The 22,699-nt window shown below is 41.7% G+C and overlaps 1 protein-coding gene across 1 annotated transcript; it reads left to right on the top strand.

The window, feature by feature from the left end:
• Nucleotides 1-310: 310 nt before the first annotated feature.
• Nucleotides 311-20,269, top strand: LOC146577765 (NACHT, LRR and PYD domains-containing protein 12-like). Its single transcript, XM_085268270.1, has 10 exons — nt 311-467; nt 4,389-4,520; nt 4,605-4,697; nt 5,460-5,561; nt 8,611-8,687; nt 8,804-10,595; nt 13,274-13,450; nt 15,195-15,371; nt 17,528-17,704; nt 20,074-20,269. The coding sequence occupies exons 2-10, from the start codon at nt 4,432-4,434 to the stop codon at nt 20,267-20,269; spliced, it is 2,880 nt and encodes a 959-aa protein (XP_085124396.1). The 5' UTR covers nt 311-467; nt 4,389-4,431.
• The last annotated feature ends 2,430 nt before the right edge of the window (nt 20,270-22,699 follow it).

The following is a 22,699-nucleotide window of genomic DNA, read 5'->3' as shown; positions in this document are numbered from 1 at the left end:
CTCTGACATTACTGTGTCTCTGTGGCGGGAACAACAGGCTCCGTCAGTGGAGGCAAAAATAATCAGACTTTGGTTTTTCAAAGGAAACAACTTTATGTCGGAAGTTCCCGCACGCTCATTGGATAACGATGTGTCAATCTCGAGCTATTAGCCAATGAGCGTGCGGATTCACAGAAAGACCCGCCTTTATCACGGGACTTTAAAAACTACAATGGCGACAGAAACTCCGTGAGTGGAGTTCAGGGTGACGTTATGAAACTGTGAGGTTTGAGCCACTTCCTGTTCTCAGTCCCAGCGTCCTGATCACCGAGGTTTCTGTTGCTCTGATATCTGATATTGATTATATTGGTAAACAGGCTGTAGCATAAACATCAAACACAGCTGAAGCAGTTTTTGGATGGTTGGCTTCAAATGATCCGTCGGTTTGAAAAGTAAAAACAATTAAAAAAAGGTGAAGCTGATGCAGGGTGAGTGTTAACACCAGGACTTTAGAGGGAAGAAGAGTCACAGCTCAGCATGTTGTTGACGGGTTGTTGTTCAGTCGGGGGAAGACATCTGAATCATTGCAGGGGGAATGGCTTTCACAACTTTAATGAATTTACTCTGAGTACATGATATGCCATAATTATCTATGAGTTTGTTATATGTTAACACATTTCCGTCATTGTCTAAAAGGTGTAAAACCGTCCAAATGCCATGATCCATCCAATCCTTATAAAAGATGGATTTTCTTTTATCGTATACATCTGTTGTTCCAAATCGAATTTGTATGTGGAGAAAAAATATGCTTGTGTATCATTTTCCAGTACTGGAGAACCTGTTTGTGAAAATTGGATAATTTAATTTGGAAATTTCAAAGTCGCACTTTATAAGAAATTCAATGCCACCCAGCTTCTCCAAAATTACTTTGGGGAAATAAAACCAAATACTGTTTGAATTATTTATGAAAGATTGCAACCATTTGAGTTTGATGGAACCATCATTGCTTCAAAATCAATCGCATTCAAACCTCCTTCTTCAAATGACTTCACTATATCATTCTTCCTAACATAATGTTGCTTGTTTCTCCAAATGTAATTGAAATTAATTTGATTTATATTATTGATTAGACTATTGGAAACATATAAACATTGTGATGGATAAATCAATCCAGAGATACCTTCTGTTTTAGTAAGCAAGACACGTCCAAAGATGGAGAGGTGTCTTTGTAGCCTGTAATCTTTTTGATTTCTGGGTAATTTGCTCAAAATGTAGATTTTCTCTATTATTTGTGTTCTTTGACATTTTAATACCCAAATATTTAATGTCAGTTTTAACAGCTATGTTAAGAGAGCTACTAGGTCACAATCACGAATAGTTAATAATTTGCATTTTCTAATATTCAGGTACAAACCAGAAGCCTTTGAGAAAAGTGAAATTTCATTCATGTTCTATAAAAACTGACGATTCCTCGTCTAACATTAAAGCGTTTAGATGTTCCAAAAGGTAAAGAAACAGAACTATTGAGTCAGAGTATAATAAAGAAATTAAATCTATGAAGTTTTGTTTACCAAAACCAAAATAGGGTAGAGCTTTTAAAATAAAAGGATGTTCGACCGTATCAAATGCCTTATAAAAGTCTAAAAAAAGAATCACACCATCATCTTCAATTAAGTGATTAGAATCCAGTAGATCTACAACCAATCTAATATTATTGGTCGTAGATTATCGATTAGTCTTTTATCTTTACCAGGTTTGGGAATAAGGGAGATAAGACCCTGTTTCATTGTCGTTGCTAACATTTCATTACTAATGATTTCAGTAATAGTTTTGAAGAAAAATTCTTTTATTTCTTTCCAGAAGAATTTATAAAAGATTGCAGTCAAGCCATCCTGACCAGGAGCTTTGTCCATTTTCAGTTTGTTTAAGGCTTGATCTCAGTCATCCAGTGATATATCAGAATCACAAATTTCTCTGAATGCAGAATCGATTTTTGGAGTATAAGGTTCAATCTGATCACAAAAAGTTAATGAATCAGCAATTAAATATTTTGAGGAGAATAAATTTGAGTAAAATTTATGTTTTTCTTCCGCTATAGTCTTATGATTTGTGCATTCCTCCCCATTTACGATTAATGTATTAATAGATTTCTTTTCTTGCCTCCGTTTCTCCAAATTGTAGAAATATGAAGCACTTTTTCAGCTTCTTCTATCCATTTTGCACGAGCTCTAATGTAAGCTCCATGAGCCTTTTTCTTGTATAGATCATCTAATTGAGTAAAGACAACAGGGATTTCTTATCAGCCTCTGACATAAAATGTCTATTACAATAGTTATTTATATCGTAAAGTAATTTACTTTCAAATTCCTTCTGTTGTCTACTTTTCATTTTACTAAACGTAATTGAAAATTCTCTAACTTTAAATGAAAAAATTCCCATCTATGTATGTAATTGCCAATTGTTACGTTGTTGTAAATGTTATGGAGGAGCTCTTTAACTATCTTAACATACCCGTCATCAATTAATAGATCTGCATTAAATTTCCAGTAATCTTTTTTAAACTGCGTTTTATTTTCAGGGTTAAGTTTAAAAGTAATAATACTGTGATCTGTCAACGGGGCTGCTGAGATGGAAACATGTGAAACATCTATAGAGTAAAGTCGACCCAACCACAGTATGGAATACCAGGAGTGCCATAATGAATTAATTAAATGCACCATTGAATAATAAATTAAATGTGACAATAATAAATTTTAATTTGAAATAATTAATTAAATAAATAATTTTTGACACATTTAATTAATTATTTATTTATTTCACGTTTTAATTAATTATTGCCACATTTAAATAATTATTTAATGGTGTATTTAATTAATTCATTTTGGCACAGTTGACTCCTTCAGGTCTCACCATAAATTTATTTTATCTGTCAACCTCACCCATCAAACCCAGGGGGTTAGGAAATAGCCCCCCTCCAAAGAATGAATAAATGAATGATGATAATAATAAAATGATTAAAAAGCAGAGCTCAGAGTGGTAGAATGGTCAAACATGGATCCACGGGTGGTTCAACTGCATTTGGTGACGTGACTAAAGCAAATCTTTCAAATAATCCCACCATCAACGGGATGTTGTCTCCTTTACTACGGTTACTTTACTTGGTCACCGTGTGAATTTCTTTGAAATGAACCAAATTCTTTTATTTGTTGGTTGTTGCATATTTAACCTCTACAGTCAGGAAAGGAGGAGATGAGGCCTCAACAATGTTGGGTTGTAGCTGTGCTTCAGGTTAGAGTGAGTGTCCATGGAATAAATGTAAGTCAGTGAACTGGAAACATGACTGTGTTCAAACTTTGTTTTCCTTTTTATAATGAGTCTAATCAAAGGTGGACAGAAGTATCTCCACTGTGACTTTTCTGTGTCACCATCAGAGCTTCTGCACAGTGTTTCTGGGGCAGATAACATTGCAGCATTATGGAGACATTATGGAGACAAAAAGAAAAGCGTCTGGACTTCTTTAAGTTAAACTTAAAGAAGTCCAGACGCTTTTCTTGGACTGTTGGTTTCAGTGTTGAGTCTCATTCACACACTCCCTCAGACTCTTCACACACACTGATTTGCTGACATAAACACACTCCTGTGTGCTTCACACACACACTGAGGACCATCTACAGACTGTGAGCTCCGTCTTCTTCGTCTTTGGAGCCGAACTCTGACAAAGTTAGGAACAAAACTTTCTCCAGCGTGTGAACTTTCCTCCTAGACTCAGTCTGAGCAGTCAGACCACATATTTCTAAAGCAGCACATGAAGGTGTGGCTCACACACACACAGGTGAAGGAAACAGCTGCAGTATTAAAAACTGCTTCACTGTCTACAAATATATGAACTGAATGTTTCTTTCAGGCTGTAAAAACCTTGTTTATCCTCCATTACAGTCCTGCATTCAGAGCATTACTTCTGTTATATTAGTACATGTATTTTATTCTGATGAACACATGAAACTCTGAGCTGGATTGAATCCATTGAATCAGAGTCCAGGACTCAGACTAAACACACTGAATGTGTCCTGAGCTCGGCCGCTGTTCCACAGTAACTGCTGTCAGAGTCACTGTTACTGAGTTAGCTTAGCTAGCAGAGCAGCTAGCAGTTAGAGTATGAACTCTGTAAGCAGTCAGCTCGGTCCTGGACATGGTTACTGACATAAAGCTGCTCTCTGCAGCCATGTTTGACCTGCTGCTTTGTAGGACTACAGTAATGGAGGATTTGGAGGCTGAACTGGGCTCTGTGACACTTTTTGTAGTGAACTGATGAAAGCTGCGTCTCAGATGGATGTTAGTCCAACACATCAGACACGACCTCTGCAGCTCTCAGTTGATGTGCACATGAATGATTTGTGTTTCCTCTGCAGGTGAAGGTAGAAAGTGTGTGTGAGCTGATGTGAATTGAGCAGCATGGATCAGTGTGAGGACAGAGAGGAGGGAGCCCCTCCCTCTAAAAGCACTCTGTGTGGGGAACATGAGAGCCAGACCAAAGCTCAGAGGTGAGATGACCATCTCTAACTGTCCATGACTCTTCTCCATGTCACAGCTCAGCACTCACATCACTGCTCCATCATTATTCACAGGAACCCGCCTGGACCTCCACCCAGCTCTGTGTCCTGTAAGAGTGACTGGTCTAAAGATGTCATCATTAATTTCAAAGTCTCTGCTGCAGAGAGGTGAGCTGTTAGTAACAAGAACTCACTGATTAAATGATTTTGATGTTTCCTGGTTTCTAAAATGCATCTCTGTAGCAGAGCAGTGTCTCCAAGGATACACAGGCTCAGCTGTAACTGTCAGTTTATCTGGTTTAAGACACATTTGGACACAATTGGCTGTTTTTAACTATGTATTTTAATCAGAGGTGTAAATCTAGACCTCACACATCTGGATCCTAAACTATGATAGAAACAGCTGCTAGCAGTGGGTAGTTTGACTTTGATACGCTGCTCTAGAAAGCAAACAAAGGTTTGTGCAGCTCCTCTTCAGAAAAGTGTTCAGAGAGCAGCTGCTGTATTAGACAAAGGCTCGTCGTGTGAGCCCAGATGTGTGTAACAGCTGGATGAAGGAGAACCATCACAGTCGCGTCTCCATCCCGCCTTTATTAATGAACTTCCTGTTGCTTGCAGATGACAGGAACACAAAGTGTTTGTGCCACGTGATGCTGCAGGATTTGTTAACGTGTCCATGATGGTAACATCTCCTCGTCTAACTGCAAACACATGAGCGCTCCTAACGGCAGCTATCACAGCCACACAGGCAGACTGTGTCTCACTGTTGCATTCAGGGACATTTGTTTTCCTGTAAAAAGCTGAACTCTAATCTAAGAGGACTGTTACTGACAGGAAACAGCTGCATTATCTGCAGTCTGTGTGATCACAGCTGCTTCAATCACTTTATCAGAGAATTGATCATTGAATAAAACATGTTTGTGTCTGCAGAGGTCAGAGGTCACAGTCTGCAGGATCCAGCTGTCCGTCTGTGAGGAGTGACTGGTCCAAAGGTCACCCTCCAGAGTTCAGTGCTGAACCTGGACCAACGAGGTCAGAGAACTGTGATGACTCCTTTACATGTTTGTGTTTTCCTGGATAAATATGACCAAAGATTCATTAAAAAGATAAAAATATTAGACTTTGTCCTGTAGCGCTGTGTGGCAGGCAGGATTGGCCCCAAACACAACAGGATGAAGTCAAAGAGGCAGCTTTATTTCAGCTGTGAACATGCAAACAGCAGAAATAAGGAAACATAACTGTAGGTTTGCAGTGAATGAAGCCTCAGCTCGACGCTCCACTTTGTCCCTTTTTTCCTTCTCCAAACAGCCACATCAGGAGTCTCTGATGGAGTTTTAAAATATTTCATTACAAATGTCCAAAGATGGGTTCAGGATACCTGAATCCACAATTATTAAAGCTCAAATAGTTCACAGGGTTTGGACTTTGTGAGGTGACAAGAGAACATCAAAGTGTTTTTTATCTTTAAACAGTATTTTTATCACTTCAGTTGCTCTCACAGCCCTGTTTGTTATTTTACCAGAGCTCTTATGTTTCACTCAGTGCTCCCACCAAACACCTCGGAGGACACATTAGTGTGATTTAGATTTCATTGGTGTAAGCACCAGTCACACAAGCTAACCCATGGAGGCAGCAGCAGGCTTTGTGTTTGGTAAAGTCTGTTGGCTTAAACTAAGAGAGTTTAGTTTGTTAGCACAAAGAGCTGTCAGCTAAAGCCCCGAATGCACTTTGAATACAGACGAACTGAGAAAAACACTTTAAATACAGCAAACAGTCAAACTGACCACAAGTTTTTCAGCTGATCATCCACAGCAGTACATTTAGCATTCATGCTAGCAGCAGGCTATGACTGTCCACAAGGCTTAATATACGTGTGTGTTTGATATAATGCCAACAAGTACAAACAGGTGTTCTTACAGGTCTTAATCACAGAGGTCTGATAAGTCTGGTGACTTTCACACTCAGCAATTTTGCTGCCTTTTATTTTATATTGGCCTTTTTAAAGCCCTTCAAAGTCTCCCACATTCATACAGAGCTTTTAACACCAAACTCCTTTACAGTCCTTCTCCTCTCACACACGATCACACGACTGATTTGTCTGCAGCAGCTGTGTTACTGCTAGTATTTTATTATGTGTGTAATCTCCTCATATTGTTCCTGTGGTTTAGTTTGACTTCCTTCTGCAAACTCAGCTGCTCTGTTGCTGATACACGTCTCCATGAATATGATTGATCAGATGCTGCCAACACCATGTGTTTCATGTGAGCGCTCAGCTGAAACCCTGGGTTGACTTATCGAGTTAATAACAAGCTTCACGTGACTGTGAATGCTAAAGTGAATCCAGATAAAGGAAAGAGACCCTGCTAATGTTGGACTCACTTCTTAGTGTAGATCCCAGGAGGAAGTTCAACATAGCCATTCTTTGTGCTAGCTCGACCAAACCTGAGAGCACAGTGCAGGATAATGATCATCATCTGTCTCTGTCAAGGACATTTAAAATCCACAAATAACAAACATAATTATATTTGATCATTAAAAATATGTTTTCACTTAAAAAAGCATGAGCACACTGGTGGATTACAGAAACATGAAAACTCGTTAACAGTAAAGTTAATTTAGGCGTAAACAAAGTGTCAAACATACTTAAGTAGAAGGACTGATGTTTGTGTTAACCCTCACATGGGCTGTACAACATTATATAGGGAGACAAAAACAGAGATTATCGTAGCCATCGCTCTCTCGCATGGACGTGGCAGTCTTGCTGTCTGCTGCGAATCCTCCCCGTACCTCCGTGACCTCGTCTGGTATCTGCTCCCTCCTCTGTAAGAGACAGTAAAGGAAAACACGTCTCTGCCTAGTCTTGAAAATCTAATCTTATCATCCATTGTTCTTCTAGGGCCTCTTCTTCTTGTGGCCTCAGCTAACTGCTAATATTTAAATGGCTAACATTAACATGTGTGCCAGCCAGGTTAACATTTATGATGAACTATGATTAATTAACTGATGTTGAAACTGAAGCTTTACTGACCTCTGAAATTCCTCCTAAAGTGTTATTCAGTGTTGTGACAGTCAGCTGCTTCAGCTGCTGCTGGGATGGGCTGTGGCAAAGAGAACAGAGAAAATCAAGATCAGAGTTTTTCTCTGAATTAAAAGCAAGGAAACAACAATATATTCTACATGGTGAAACTGATGGTTTATGGTGTTTGGGTCTGTTTTTCTGTATTTATGCAGATAAAGTGTAAACTCAGATGAATTATACCATCAAATGTTAAAGGAAAATATCAGGATGAGTGTCTGTGAGCTGAGAAGGACGTGAAGCGAGCAGTTTATCCCAGAGCTGAAGCTGCTCTGTGTGCAGAGATGAGCTCAGATTCCTGCTGTGATTGATCAACAGTCACAGAAATGTAGACTTGTAGTTATTACTGCAGTATGGTCACAGCAGATACTGATAAACATGTATTATGAGGATGGATGATCAAGTTTCTCACTCTCTCCTTTAAATCTCAGTTTTTTCTTCTTCACAGTTTATCTGTTAATTTATTAATGAATAACACTGAAAGAGTTTCTGTTATATTTCCCCTTGAACATCAGCTTATTAGGGCGGCATTAGGAAATAGCCCCCCTCCAAAGAATGAATAAATGAATGATGATAATAATAAAATGATTAAAAAGCAGAGCTCAGAGTGGTAGAATGGTCAAACATGGATCCACGGGTGGTTCAACTGCATTTGGTGACGTGACTAAAGCAAATCTTTCAAATAATCCCACCATCAACGGGATGTTGTCTCCTTTACTACGGTTACTTTACTTGGTCACCGTGTGAATTTCTTTGAAATGAACCAAATTCTTTTATTTGTTGGTTGTTGCATATTTAACCTCTACAGTCAGGAAAGGAGGAGATGAGGCCTCAACAATGTTGGGTTGTAGCTGTGCTTCAGGTTAGAGTGAGTGTCCATGGAATAAATGTAAGTCAGTGAACTGGAAACATGACTGTGTTCAAACTTTGTTTTCCTTTTTATAATGAGTCTAATCAAAGGTGGACAGAAGTATCTCCACTGTGACTTTTCTGTGTCACCATCAGAGCTTCTGCACAGTGTGGAGAAAGATCCAGAAGCAGAGCTGGACTGCAGACAGCCAGTCAGAGCAGCTGTGTACAAAGTAAGACTGAACATCTGTCTGCTGATGGACTCATTTCTGAAAACTGGACTTCTTGTGTTGTTCAGACATTGAAGAGTTTTCTTTCTCTTTAGTCTCATTGTTTTTCTTTCTTTCAGCAGATGTTGGTCTGCAGGAGGTTTTAGATGAACATAAGATCAGTCTGAGGAGGAGATGTGAACGTGTGACTGAAGGAAGTGATGAAACAGGAAGTAGAACCCTCCTCAACACCATCTACACTGAGCTCTACATCACAGAGGGACAGAGTGAAGAGGTTCATACCCAACATGAGGTGAGGCAGCTGGAGACAGCTTCCAAGATGGACGCCCTCCATGACGCTCCAATCAGGTGCCAGGACATCTTTAAAGCCTTACCTGACCAACAGAGACCCATCAGAGTGGTTCTGACCAACGGCGTGGCTGGTGTTGGAAAAACCTTCTCAGTGCAGAAGTTCACTCTGGACTGGGCAGAGGGCTTGGAGAACCAACATGTCAGTGTGGTGGTTCTGCTTTCATTCAGGGAGCTGAACCTGATCAGAGATGAGCAGTACAGTCTTCTGGAGCTGCTCCATGTTTTCCATCCAACATTACAGAAGGTCACAGCAGAGAAGCTGGCTGTCTCTCAGCTTTTGTTCATCTTTGACGGCCTGGATGAAAGCAGACTTTCATTGGATTTCACCAACAGGAAGCTGCTGTCTGATGTCACACAGAAGTCATCAGTCAGCCAGCTGCTGACAAACCTCATCCAGGGGAATCTGCTTCCCTCGGCTCTCGTCTGGATAACTTCCCGACCTGCAGCAGCCAATCAGATCCCTCCTACATGTGTTGACAGGCTAACAGAAGTACGAGGCTTCACTGACGCCCAGAAGGAGGAGTACTTCAGGAGGAGATTCAGTGATGAAGAGCTGTCCAGCAGAATCATCTCCCACATGAAGACATCCAGGAGCCTCCACATCATGTGTAGTATCCCAGTCTTCTGCTGGATCACTGCTACAGTTCTGGAGCACATGTTGACTACAGAGCAGAGAGGAGAGCTGCCCAAGACCCTGACTGACATGTACTCACACTTCCTGCTGGTTCAGACAAAGAGGAAGAAGAACAAGTACCATGAGGGACATGAGACGAGTCCACAGGAGCTGACGGAGGCTGACAGGGAAGTTCTTCTGAAGCTGGGGAGGCTGGCATTTGAACATCTGGAGAAAGGAAACATCATGTTCTACCAAGAAGACCTGGAGCAGTGTGGTCTGGATGTGACAGAGGCCTCGGTGTACTCAGGAGTTTGTACAGAGATCTTCAAAAGAGAGTGTGTGATCTTCCAGAAACCAGTCTACTGCTTTGTTCATCTGAGCATTCAGGAGTTTCTGGCTGCAGTCTACATGTTCCACTGTTTCACCAACAGGAAGACAAAGGTGCTGAAGAACGTCTTGGGACAAAAATACAACGAGTCCTCTCTGGATGATTTCCTTAAACGAGCCATGAAGAAATCCCTCCAGAGTAAAAATGGCCACCTGGACCTGTTTGTTTGCTTCCTTCATGGCCTCTGTCTGGAGTCCAACCAGAGACTCTTAGTAGGTCTGCTGGGTCAGACAGAGATCAGTCCAGGAACCATCCAGAGAGTCATCAACAACCTGAAGGAGATGAACAGTTATGGAATCTCTCCTGACAGAAGCATCAACATCTTCCACTGTCTGATGGAGATGAATGACCTCTCAGTACATCAGGAGATCCAAGAGTTCCTGAAGTCAGAGAACAGATCAGAGAAGGAACTCTCTGAGATCCAGTGCTCAGCTCTGGCCTTCATGCTGCAGATGTCAGAGGAGGTTCTGGATGAGTTGGACCTGCAGAAGTACAAAACATCAGTGTGGGGACGACAGAGACTGATTCCAGCTGTGAGGAACTGCAGAAAGGCTGGGTGAGTCCAGATGTGATCATTAACATCATTGATCAGTGTAGGTTAGTAGTTTAATGTTGAAAATAAAATCAGATTGTAACCAAATCAAATTCAAATTTAAATTTTATTTGTCACGTACACAGTCATACACAGTACGATATGCAGTGAAATGCTTGGACAACTGCTTGTGACCTAAAGAAAACAAAAAAGGAAAAGGCTATGAATGAGATAGGAAATAAATATGAAAAATTAAAAAGGGTAAATTTAACTAGGAGGGAATAAGATATAAATTAAGGTTAAAAATGAAATAACTGTACAACACAAATTAGAATGAAGGGTGAATTTAACTGGGAGAATAAGATAAAATATATAAATTAAAGTTGAAAATAAAATAACTGTACAACAAAATACACAATATAGAACTATATAAGAATGTATGAAGAAATATAAATAAATATATACACAATAACAGCAGCTGTACAAGTATTAACTGGAAATGAAGAATATAGTGACCAGTGTTGTGCAATCCACATTATGTCTTGTGCAGTGCAAATATGCTAAAAGTGATTTAAGTGATGAAGTGAAAACAAAGTCCAGAAAGTCCAGTGTGTGTGTAAGAACCATATGTGTGGGTCAGTACTGTGTGGTGGTGTGATTGAGAGACCGTATCGCCTGCGGGAAGAAGCTCCTCCTCAGTCTCTCTGTGTTGGTCTTCAGGGAGCGGAATCGCTTTCCTGACCTCAACAGAGAGAACAGTCTGTTGTTGGGATGGCTGAGGTCCTTCACAATCTTCCTGGCTTAAGTCCAGCACCGCCTGCTGTAGATTGAGTGCAGGTCAGGGAGCTCGGAGCGGATGGTGCGCTCAGCTGACCGCACAACCCTCTGTAGAGCTCGTCTGTCCTACATGGTGCTGTTCCCGAACCAGGTTAAGATGTTTCCCGCCAGGATGCTCTCTATGGTGCAGGAGTAAAAGTTCCTGAGCACCTTGGAGGGCAGTTGGAAGTCTCTCAAGCATCTGAGGTGGTAGAGACGCTGTCGGGCCTTTTTCACCACGGAGTTGATGTGACAGGACCATGACAGGTCCAGCGTGATGTGAACTCCGAGGTATTTGAAGCTGTCCACTCTCTCCACTGGGCACTCGTTGATGACGGGGGTCTGGTAGTTCCTCTCCTGCTTAGTGCTGAAGTCCACTATCAGCTCCTTTGTCTTACTGACATTTAGAAGGAGGTTGTTCCTCTGGCACCAGTTCTCCAGATTCCTAATCTCAACCACAAAGTGTTTGTGTCCGTACGCTGCAACCTTCCACACCATTCCTTTATTGTACAGACTCAGCAGCAGCTCCATGGATCCCAAATCCAAGAGTGGAGAACAGATTTGAAGTGTGTCACATCCATGCAGTCACAGCTGTTTCCACCATGTTTCCACTGATATTAATCCTGTTCAATGACACGTTTCATATCAGTGAATATGTTCTTTAGGACGTCCACTGACATGTTTAAGTGTCCTGCTGGAAATCACTCAAATCATCCATGAAATCCATGAAAAATCCTTTTAGTGTTTCTAACTTCACCCTCTGTCCTCTCTCTCTCTCCATCCTCCTCACTGCTTCTTTCACTGATAATCACACAAACATCGTATTCAGCTACAAAATAACACAATAATATCATCTGATGATCATTATTATAAGAGCAGGATCCATATTTGATATCAGAGTAACACACTGCTTGGTTATGTGCAGTCATCATCAGTGACTGTGGGTCAAACAGAAGCTCTCTGATTGGTTGCTGACCTTGGTCACCTGTCCACTCTCACCTGTTTGTGTTTGCTCTCTCTTTGCTGTCTCCATCCTCTCTCTCCTTTCTCTCCCTCTCTGTCTTTGTACGTCACTCAGGTCCAATGGAAACAGTGACATTTACAAACCAATCAAAGACAAACTGATCCATGTCAGGTTATAACAATATTCAAAGTGAATACAGGCTGCTGCTGGACACAGACAGGTAACATCATTTTGACTTGCTGTCACCTGGATCTGGACTCATAAACACTGAAGCCCTGAACAGGAATACAAATCATTTTCTGCCAACTAGCGACACACCAGCAGATAATGGCTCAGAAAGCTCAAATGAGCCAATCATTTCTGTGTTTAGTTCCCCTGAAATCAGATCTGATATCAGCAGCTCTGAGTTCATTCATCATTATTGTCCAGTGATGAGATTTCTGCTCCGTTTGGTAACAGTCAGCAGGTTTTTCCTGCGTGTGGACGTGAACAGTCGTACCTGACAGCAGGTAGCAAACAGAGATCATCTTTCCAGCTGGAACTCTTCACTGAGCTGAACTCATTCAAAATGTTCTGGAGTCAAAACAGGAAACAGTCCAAATGTGTGTCTTCACTCTGACTCTGGATCAGATCTCAGTGACAGACTGTGGACATTATGGAAGCCTAAATGTGACACCAGCTTCCTCCTTCATCTGCAGATTAAAGCCAAACAAAGATTCTCATTAAAAGTCTGCAGGTCTGAGAGAGACTCAATCGTTGTGTCATGTCAAACACAGTAAGAGGAGCTGAAGCACAGATGTGAAGAGCAGATTCATCAGATTATGACCTCACTCTGTTTTGTCTTCATATACATTCAGTCTGTGTTTATAATGCAGATTTTCTGCTTTTATAATAACACATTTTATATTTTCTATCATCACAGACTGACTCACTGTGGACTCTCAGAGTCTCACTGTGAGGTTGTGGCCTCAGCTCTGAAGTCCAACCCCTCCCATCTGACAGAGCTGGACATGAGTAACAACCTCAAGCTGCAGGATTCAGGTGTGAAGCTTCTGTGTGCTGGACTGGAGAGTCCAAACTGTCGACTGGAGACTCTGAGGTGAGTTCACTGACTGCGGCTGTAGTTGTTTTTCTATATTTCAGGTCTTTGATGGATGTTTGAAACTTTCTTTAGTTCCTAAATGTTCAGGATGTGTCTGAAGACAAATGTGAAGAAGTTTGAGTGCTTTCAGAAATGTTGTCTTTCCAAACGACTGAACAACAGTTTTTCCTTTTGGCTCCAAACAGAAGTGACAGACTTGAGCAGGGTTCATTTAAAGGCTGACAGAAGTGGAGTGGTGACGGGGAGATGTTTGACAGGACAGTGTTTCAGCCTCCACAGGTTCATGTTGTGCTCCATCAGTCAGTGAAGATGAAGTCAGTGCTGATGAGGCTGTAGAGTGTGTGAGGGATGTGAATGAGGATGATGAAGATCTGATGATAGCAGATAAAAACAGGCTGCAGAGACTTTGAGCCATACAGGGCACACAGTGTGTGTACAGAACAGCTGAAATCATTATGGAGGCCTCACTGGGATATGGAAGCATCACAGTACAGCTTCAGTGAAGCTTTAAAGTCTCTGATATGAGATGAGAAATGAAGCAGCCAGAGCTTTTTCATGAGTGGAAATCCACTGTGACTGTGAGCTGCTGCTACAGCCTCCAGATTAGCCAGCAGCTCATCCTGCTCAACATTTCCTCACCAACTTTAATGGAAGTGTGATGTTTTCAGCTGGAGTGATGGTCAGGGTGGCCTCCCTCTCCTCTTCTTCTCCTCTTCCTCTTTCATTTGTAAAGCCACTTCTGCTGCTTTCATTCATTTGGAAGTCCTGTAGCTGAGTTTGGGAGAGACTAACAGCCTCGGCAGCAGAGGGGAGAAAGGCTGTAACACCACCACTTTACTCTGTTCTACCTGTCACATCATTTTATCAGGAAACAAATATGCTCATGTTTTTACTATGTTTGTCTTGAAGATGTAAGAAGATCACATGGTGCTTTTTATTATTGTGTTGGTTTGTTTCCTGTCTCTTGGATGGAGCCCAGCTGTGCGTGGCCCCTGGGCCTGTGGTCAGAGTGTGTGCTGGATAATCCGGCCCAGGATGAGGCCAAACTGACATGGGATGAAATGTCAGTCACATAATTGAGCTTAGTGTAGTTTCATTTCTGCACAATTTAAAAACAACCAAAACTTTGTTCTGTCTTTTCTATGTTATACTGTAGACTTTCTTTGATACTGTGTCCAAAAGGAGCAGCTTTTACTTTGAAGGGGAGGCGTCTCTGTTTCCTCTTCAGGTTGGATGATGGAAGCAAATGAGTGTGTGATGTTCTTTCAGTGTTGCACTTTGTAGACGCTCCCTGAGCACTGGTCTCACAGCCAGCTGCACATAGAGACCAGTGTTGTTAGTCCAGGTCAGAAGATGACTTGTTGGAATGAAAATGAGCTTGTAGTTTGTCTGCTTTAATAATGTGACTGGAAAAAGGTGTTGGACTTCAAATATGTCCATTTCTTTCACACTTCACCTTTAAAAGTGAAGCCTTGTGGTTCCTGGAAGGAAAAACACGACTTTTTCAAGTCTTTGTCCTGTTTTTATGAGAAATGTACGACTTTAATGTGAAACATTCAGAGTTTTTTCTCTTGTTGTGTTTGTTTGAAGCTGCTTCCTGTTGGCTTCAGCTGTTTGGAGTTTCCATTTTCTAAACTTCTACATTCTGAACCTTCTTCAGCTCTGAACAGATGATGAAACACTGAATGATTTCAAGCTCACACTTTGTCTAATAAACTTACATCTTTCATTCTTTATACAGATTGAGGGACTGTGGTTTGTCAGAGATCAGCTGTGATTATCTGGCAGCAGCACTGAAGTCCAACCCCTCCCATCTGAGACAGCTGGACCTGAGCTCCAACAACAAGCTGCAGGATTCAGGAGTGAAGCATCTGTGTGGTTTCCTGGAGAGTCCAGGATGTGGACTTGAAACTCTGAGGTCAGTCAGCATGTTTTAGTTGTGCTGAGATGAATATGATGTGAAAGTTGTGCTGACACTAAACTGCAGACATCAGGCTGATATTATACTGATCCACACTGAGGATCTTCATGGTAAAGTCTGTTTTCTTCTTCTCTGGTTTAGTCCATTGACTGCAGCAGAACAATGTTCACATTTCAAACAGTGAGACTCAACGTATGGCCCGCGGCCCACACGCGGCCTGCCCACCTTTCCTGATTCAGAGAGAGGGGACCCTGATTAACTGTGTAGTGTTCTTCCTCACAGTTCTAAGTATCAGACACAACAATGAATAATCCACAGCTGACTGTCTTTAGCAGGTCAAAGGTCACGGCACACAGCAGACAGTGGGAAATATTATAACTCTGATCATTTATCAGCACATATCCATATGTATAAAAACAAAGCTGACACTGTGAGACTTGATCAGAGGTGTGATCATCACAGCAGAGGCCTTTGTGTCAAAGTCACTGAGGATCAAACAGAAACACATGAAGCAGATTTTCCTGTTCTGGCTTTTTATAGCAGATAACCTTCAAAATATTCTGCAGTCCATCAAAAACTGAAGCAAACCATGAATCAACATGTGAACATGAGCTGATGCTGCTGAAGTGAAGCAAAGTTACAGAGGTTTGATTACAGACACAGCTGAGAGTTTGTAATCTGTCATCATTTTAAAAGGTTTACATTTCTTCAGTATTGAACAGCAGAAATGAGGCTTTGTTTTGGGAGGCCGACAGCAGTGAACACAACAGCAGACTGGTGCGTAATAAGCAGTGAATAATGCAGGAAACAGATTTTTGAAGGTAAACTGTTCTTGAAGTACACTGAGAGAGAGAGAGCTGTGCAGGAAGTAAACGTCAAAGTCAGAGAGAATTCATGACGATGTTCATCAAACGTAAAGCGTAGTTTGGATCTTCTTCTGCTGCTGGTTCAGTCAGTTTTGGTTGGAGACAGATGAAACCTGCAGCTTCAGGATCTGTGAGCTGTCCACTTTCAGCCCCGACGGCGTGTCCGTGTACGTGCCGTCGAGTGAACGATCCACGCTCTGTGTTTCCATCTTTGTGTGTTTAGCTGCTCTCATTTACTGTTTTATCTGTTTGCTTGTTGTTGAAATACTTTTGGGAGCTTTAACCAGAGATTCTGGCAAAATACATTTATATTAAAAATCGATTCAGGATTGAATGAATCAACATCGCTTTATTCAAATTAAAACCATTTAAATAGGAAAATCCATTTTTTTACAGCCGCCTCTAATGCTGGGTAATGTCAGCTGGTCCATGTGCAGCTGGCTGTGAGGCTCAGGGAGCGTCTACAAAGTGCAACACTGAAAGAACATCATCCATAAATATTGAGTAATAACTGGACTCTCATACAGCGAGACTCAAATGCCTTTAAACATCAGCTTATCCTGCTGATCCAAGTCCAACACTGAGTTTGTAAAAACATGTTTGTCAATCATTTTGTTTGGTTTCTGAGGAAAATGATTCAATAACTTGCTGCTAATACACAACATTTCATCATATTTCCTCATAACCCTCTTTTGTCTGACCATTTGATCCCATTTGAATTTGCAATAAAGGATCCACAGAGTTTGGTGACAATAATGACAGTAGATGTTTGTGTGAAAGTGCTGGAAGCAAATGAGTGTGTGATGTTCTTTCAGTGTTGCACTTTGTAGACGCTCCCTGAGCACTGGTCTCACAGCCAGCTGCACATAGAGACCAGTGTTGTTAGTCCAGGTCAGAAGATGACTTGTTGGAATGAAAATGAGCTTGTAGTTTGTCTGCTTTAATAATGTGACTGGAAAAAGGTGTTGGACTTCAAATATGTCCATTTCTTTCACACTTCACCTTTAAAAGTGAAGCCTTGTGGTTCCTGGAAGGAAAAACACGACTTTTTCAAGTCTTTGTCCTGTTTTTATGAGAAATGTACGACTTTAATGTGAAACATTCAGAGTTTTTTCTCTTGTTGTGTTTGTTTGAAGCTGCTTCCTGTTGGCTTCAGCTGTTTGGAGTTTCCATTTTCTAAACTTCTACATTCTGAACCTTCTTCAGCTCTGAACAGATGATGAAACACTGAATGATTTCAAGCTCACACTTTGTCTAATAAACTTACATCTTTCATTCTTTATACAGATTGAGGGGCTGTGGTTTGTCAGAGATCAGCTGTGATTATCTGGCAGCAGCACTGAAGTCCAACCCCTCCCATCTGAGAGAGCTGGAGCTGACCTACAACAACAAGCTGCAGGATTCAGGAGTGAAGCATCTGTGTGGTTTCCTGGAGAGTCCAGGATGTGGACTTGAAACTCTGAGGTCAGTCAGCATGTTTTAGTTGTGCTGAGATGAATATGATGTGAAAGTTGTGCTGACACTAAACTGCAGACATCAGGCTGATATTATACTGATCCACACTGAGGATCTTCATGGTAAAGTCTGTTTTCTTCTTCTCTGGTTTAGTCCATTGACTGCAGCAGAACAATGTTCACATTTCAAACCTTCAAAGAAGAAGAAAAATCCTCCACTGGATAATTCACTGTGAAACTCTCAAACTCTTCATTCCACCTTAAAGTCTGTCTGACATTGAAATCCAAAGTAAAATGTGCGTTTGCTTTACAGACAGCAGTCCAACACAAACATACACACATCATCCAAAACACAGTCCAACATCCAAATCTCCTCCACTGCCAGCATGAATGATGGGAAAGAGAAGGAGGAACACTCTGACATTCAGGGTTAGAATGAGTTTCATGAAGCAGACTGTGAAGATCAAAGCTGCATTAGAAAGCTTACATGAATGAATGAGTGGACAGAAGTGGACAGAGATCATCTGAAGCACTTCAAAGGCTTTAAATCAGCACATTTCTCTTTATTCTTTATCAACTCTGTTAGTTTCTCTCAGTTTTCTGTGGAATGAAGCTAACAGCAGGCTAATAAGATGCTGACCAATAGGTTTCTATTAAAGGTTGTAATTTGTATATGAAAAAGTGCTTTGGCTCAGCAGGGATCAGCTTACAGGTAGAATACAGCTGCTGGATGGGATTAGCATGTCATAGCTATCTACCAAACTGCTAACTGGGGGATTTCAGGCCATCTATGGATCATTTTTGCTAACTGTTTATTCAGCTTAGGCTCACAGGGCTGCAGCCTGTGCCCTAGCTGTCATAGGGCAAGAGGCGTGGTCCACCTGCACAGGTGAGCAGTCCATCACAGGGCCAACAGAGAGAGACAGAGAAGCACTCTCTCACATCCACACCTACAGCCAATTTAGAAGCACCAATGAACCTAAGCAGCATTTCATTGGACTGTGGGAGAACATCCAACCTCCACAGAAAGGCCAACAAGCTTCAACCTACAACCTTCTTGCTTTAAGGCACTAGTGCGAACCACTTTTCCCCATTTCAGCCCAAATCCTGCATCTTCCTGTTTCTGACTCCAGGCCAGCTCCACTAACACTTTCTCATCAGACACTGCCACCTAGTGGAGGAAGTCTTAGTTCCATTTGAAGCTTCAGATTACAGTTAGTTCCTTTACAAAGAGGTGGAGGTGGTGGGGCCACAGCACCATCATCACTGAGTGCCATAGGACACTTAACCTTTGTTTCCATATGCTGGGAACTTCCTGTTGTTCCAAGGAGGACTGGAAAATGTGTGAAAATCTCCCAGTCAGTTCCTCACAGCACACTTCAATCATTTCCCTCCCACAGCATCAGGACCAGGGCTTTTTCTCTCTTTGGTCCCACTAAGAGGTTTCCACACAAACACCTCATCAGTGGGACTCTCAGAGCTACCAGCCCTTTGCTACAATCACAAAGCTCTTCATTGAAATCAATGATATCAAAGCTGGAATCAAATGAGTCCAAGTCTTCTGCTGATTCAGCATCACATTCATCTTTGCTCCTTGTTCTGCATCCCCACCATGGACTTCATTCCTTTCCAAGCCAGCCTTGAGTGTCCTTTATTCAGCTCATCCTCTGCTTTACTTTTACACCTGATTTTAGCTGCTTTATCTCTCTTTCAACAAGTTTCTGTGCCTCAATCTTTTTCTTCTCTCCCTCATAACAAGACAGCTTCTTCTGCCTGAGAACATGTTGGAGTGATTTACTAATCCAGGGCTGCTTATTGGGGAAAATACTTCCTGTTTTCAAAGTTATCCCATTTTTCCCAGAAAGAAATGTAAGTAGAAATCGATGATCTAAGTGAGAACATGAGCCTTTAAAAAGTCCCAGTGGGTGCAGTCAAAGCAGTCCCTCAGTCCCAGTATAGAGTCTTTGGTCCAGACTGGAACAACTGTGTGCCCAGTTTGAGCTCTCTTCAGTGCTGTGACCTGACAGACCCAGAGGGGCCATCACATCACATTTAGAAGCTCCCCTAATGGAGCCACAACACATGTCCAACACTTAGTCTGTCTTGTTGGACCAACTGGAAGAAATGATTCAAGGACTTAGTCACAGAACAGAGATTCAAATCTCCAAAATCCAACTGGCTGCATCAGGACATATAGTCTGAAACTCTGCACAGTTTCCTGTTTGAAGCTGCTTCCTGTTGGCTTCAGCTGTTTGGAGTTTCCATTTTCTAAACTTCTACATTCTGAACCTTCTTCAGCTCTGAACAGATGATGAAACACTGAATGATTTCAAGCTCACACTTTGTCTAATAAACTTACATCTTTCATTCTTTATACAGATTGGAAAGCTGTGGTTTGTCAGAGATCAGCTGTGATTATCTGGCAGCAGCACTGAAGTCCAACCCCTCCCATCTGAGACAGCTGGACCTGAGCCTGAACAACAAGCTGCAGGATTCAGGAGTGAAGCATCTGTGTGGTTTCCTGGAGAGTCCAGGATGTGGACTTGAAACTCTGAGGTCAGTCAGCATGTTTTAGTTGTGCTGAGATGAATATGATGTGAAAGTTGTGCTGACACTAAACTGCAGACATCAGGCTGATATTATACTGATCCACACTGAGGATCTTCATGGTAAAGTCTGTTTTCTTCTTCTCTGGTTTAGTCCATTGACTGCAGCAGAACAATGTTCACATTTCAAACCTTCAAAGAAGAAGAAAAATCCTCCACTGGATAATTCACTGTGAAACTCTCCAACTCTTCATTCCACCTTAAAGTCTGTCTGACACTGAAATCCAAAGCAAAATGTGCGTTTGCTTTACAGACAGCAGTCCAACACAAACATACACACATCATCCAAAACACAGTCCAACATCCAAATCTCCTCCACTGCCAGCATGAATGATGGGAAAGAGAAGGAGGAACACTCTGACATTCAGGGTTAGAATGAGTTTCATGAAGCAGACTGTGAAGATCAAAGCTGCATTAGAAAGCTTACATGAATGAATGAGTGGACAGAAGTGGACAGAGATCATCTGAAGCACTTCAAAGGCTTTAAATCAGCACATTTCTCTTTATTCTTTATCAACTCTGTTAGTTTCTCTCAGTTTTCTGTGGAATGAAGCTAACAGCAGGCTAATAAGATGCTGACCAATAGGTTTCTATTAAAGGTTGTAATTTGTATATGAAAAAGTGCTTTGGCTCAGCAGGGATCAGCTTACAGGTAGAATACAGCTGCTGGATGGGATTAGCATGTCATAGCTATCTACCAAACTGCTAACTGGGGGATTTCAGGCCATCTATGGATCATTTTTGCTAACTGTTTATTCAGCTTAGGCTCACAGGGCTGCAGCCTGTGCCCTAGCTGTCATAGGGCAAGAGGCGTGGTCCACCTGCACAGGTGAGCAGTCCATCACAGGGCCAACAGAGAGAGACAGAGAAGCACTCTCTCACATCCACACCTACAGCCAATTTAGAAGCACCAATGAACCTAAGCAGCATTTCATTCAATTCAATTCAATTTTATTTATATAGCGCCAAATCACAACAAAAGTTGCCTCAAGGCGCTTCATAGATACAGAGGAAAAACCCAACAATCATATGACCCCCTATGAGCAGCACTTTGGCGACAGTGGGAAGGAAAAACTCCCTTTTAACAGGAAGAAACCTCTGGCAGAACCAGGCTCAGGGAGGGGCGGCCATATGCTGCGACCGGTTGGGGTGAGAGAAGGAAGACAGGATAAAGACATGCTGTGGAAGAGAGACAGAGGTTAATAACAGATATGATTCAATGCAGAGAGGTCTGTTAATACATAGTGAGTGAGAAAGGTGACTGGAAAGGAAAAACTCAATGCATCATGGGAATCCCCCGGCAGCCTACGTCTATTGTAGCATAACTAAGGGAGGATTCAGGGTCACCTGGTCCAGCCCTAACTATATGCTTTTGCAAAAAGGAAAGTTTTAAGTCTAATCTTAAAAGTAGAGATAGTGTCTGTCTCCTGAATCCAAACTGGAAGCTGGTTCCACAGAAGAGGGGCCTGAAAACTGAAGGCTCTGCCTCCCATTCTACTTTTAAATACTCTAGGAACAACAAGTAGGCCTGCAGAGTGAGAGCGAAGTGCTCTAATAGGGTGATATGGTACTACAAGGTCATTAAGATAAGATGGGGCCTGATTATTTAAGACCTTGTATGTGAGGAGCAGGATTTTGAATTCAATTCTGGATTTAACAGGAAGCCAATGAAGGGAAGCCAAAACAGGAGAAATATGCTCTCTCTTTCTAGTCCCTGTCAGGACTCTTGCTGCAGCATTTTGGATCAGCTGAAGGCTTTTCAGTGAGTTTTTTGGACTTCCTGATAATAATGAATTACAGTCGTCCAGCCTGGAAGTAATAAATGCATGAACTAGTTTTTCAGCGTCACTCTGAGACAGGATATTTCTAACTTTAGAGATGTTGCGCAAATGGAAGAAACCAGTCTTACATATTTATTTAATATGTGCGTTGAAGGACATGTCCTGGTCAAAAATGACTCCAAGGTTCCTCACAGTGTTACTGGAGGCCAAGGTAATGCCATCCAGAGTAAGAATCTGATTAGATACCATATTTCTAAGATTTTCAGGGCCGAGTACAATAACCTCAGTTTTATCTGAATTAAGAAGCAGAAAGGTAGCGGCCATCCAGGTCTTTATGTCTTTAAGACATTCCTGCAGTTTAACTAATTGGTGTGTGTTATCTGGCTTCATGGACAGATAGAGCTGGGTGTCATCTGCATAGCAGTGAAAATGTATGCTATGTCTTCTAATGATACTGCCTAAGGGAAGCATGTATAATGTAAACAGAATTGGTCCTAGCACTGAACCCTGTGGAGCTCCATAATTAACCTCAGTGTGTGAAGAGGACTCTCCATTTACATGCACAAACTGGAGTCTATTAGATAGATATGATACAAACCACTGCAGCGCAGTACCTGT

The sequence above is a fragment of the Mchenga conophoros genome, linkage group LG3 (assembly GCF_057382185.1).
Source record: "Mchenga conophoros isolate Kocher_MC1m ecotype Shallow Benthic linkage group LG3, M_conophoros_male_GT1.1, whole genome shotgun sequence".
Lineage (NCBI taxonomy): Eukaryota > Metazoa > Chordata > Actinopteri > Cichliformes > Cichlidae > Mchenga > Mchenga conophoros.
The sequence above is the reverse complement of the archived record's forward strand: the minus strand, read 5'-3'. Positions and strand labels throughout refer to the sequence as shown.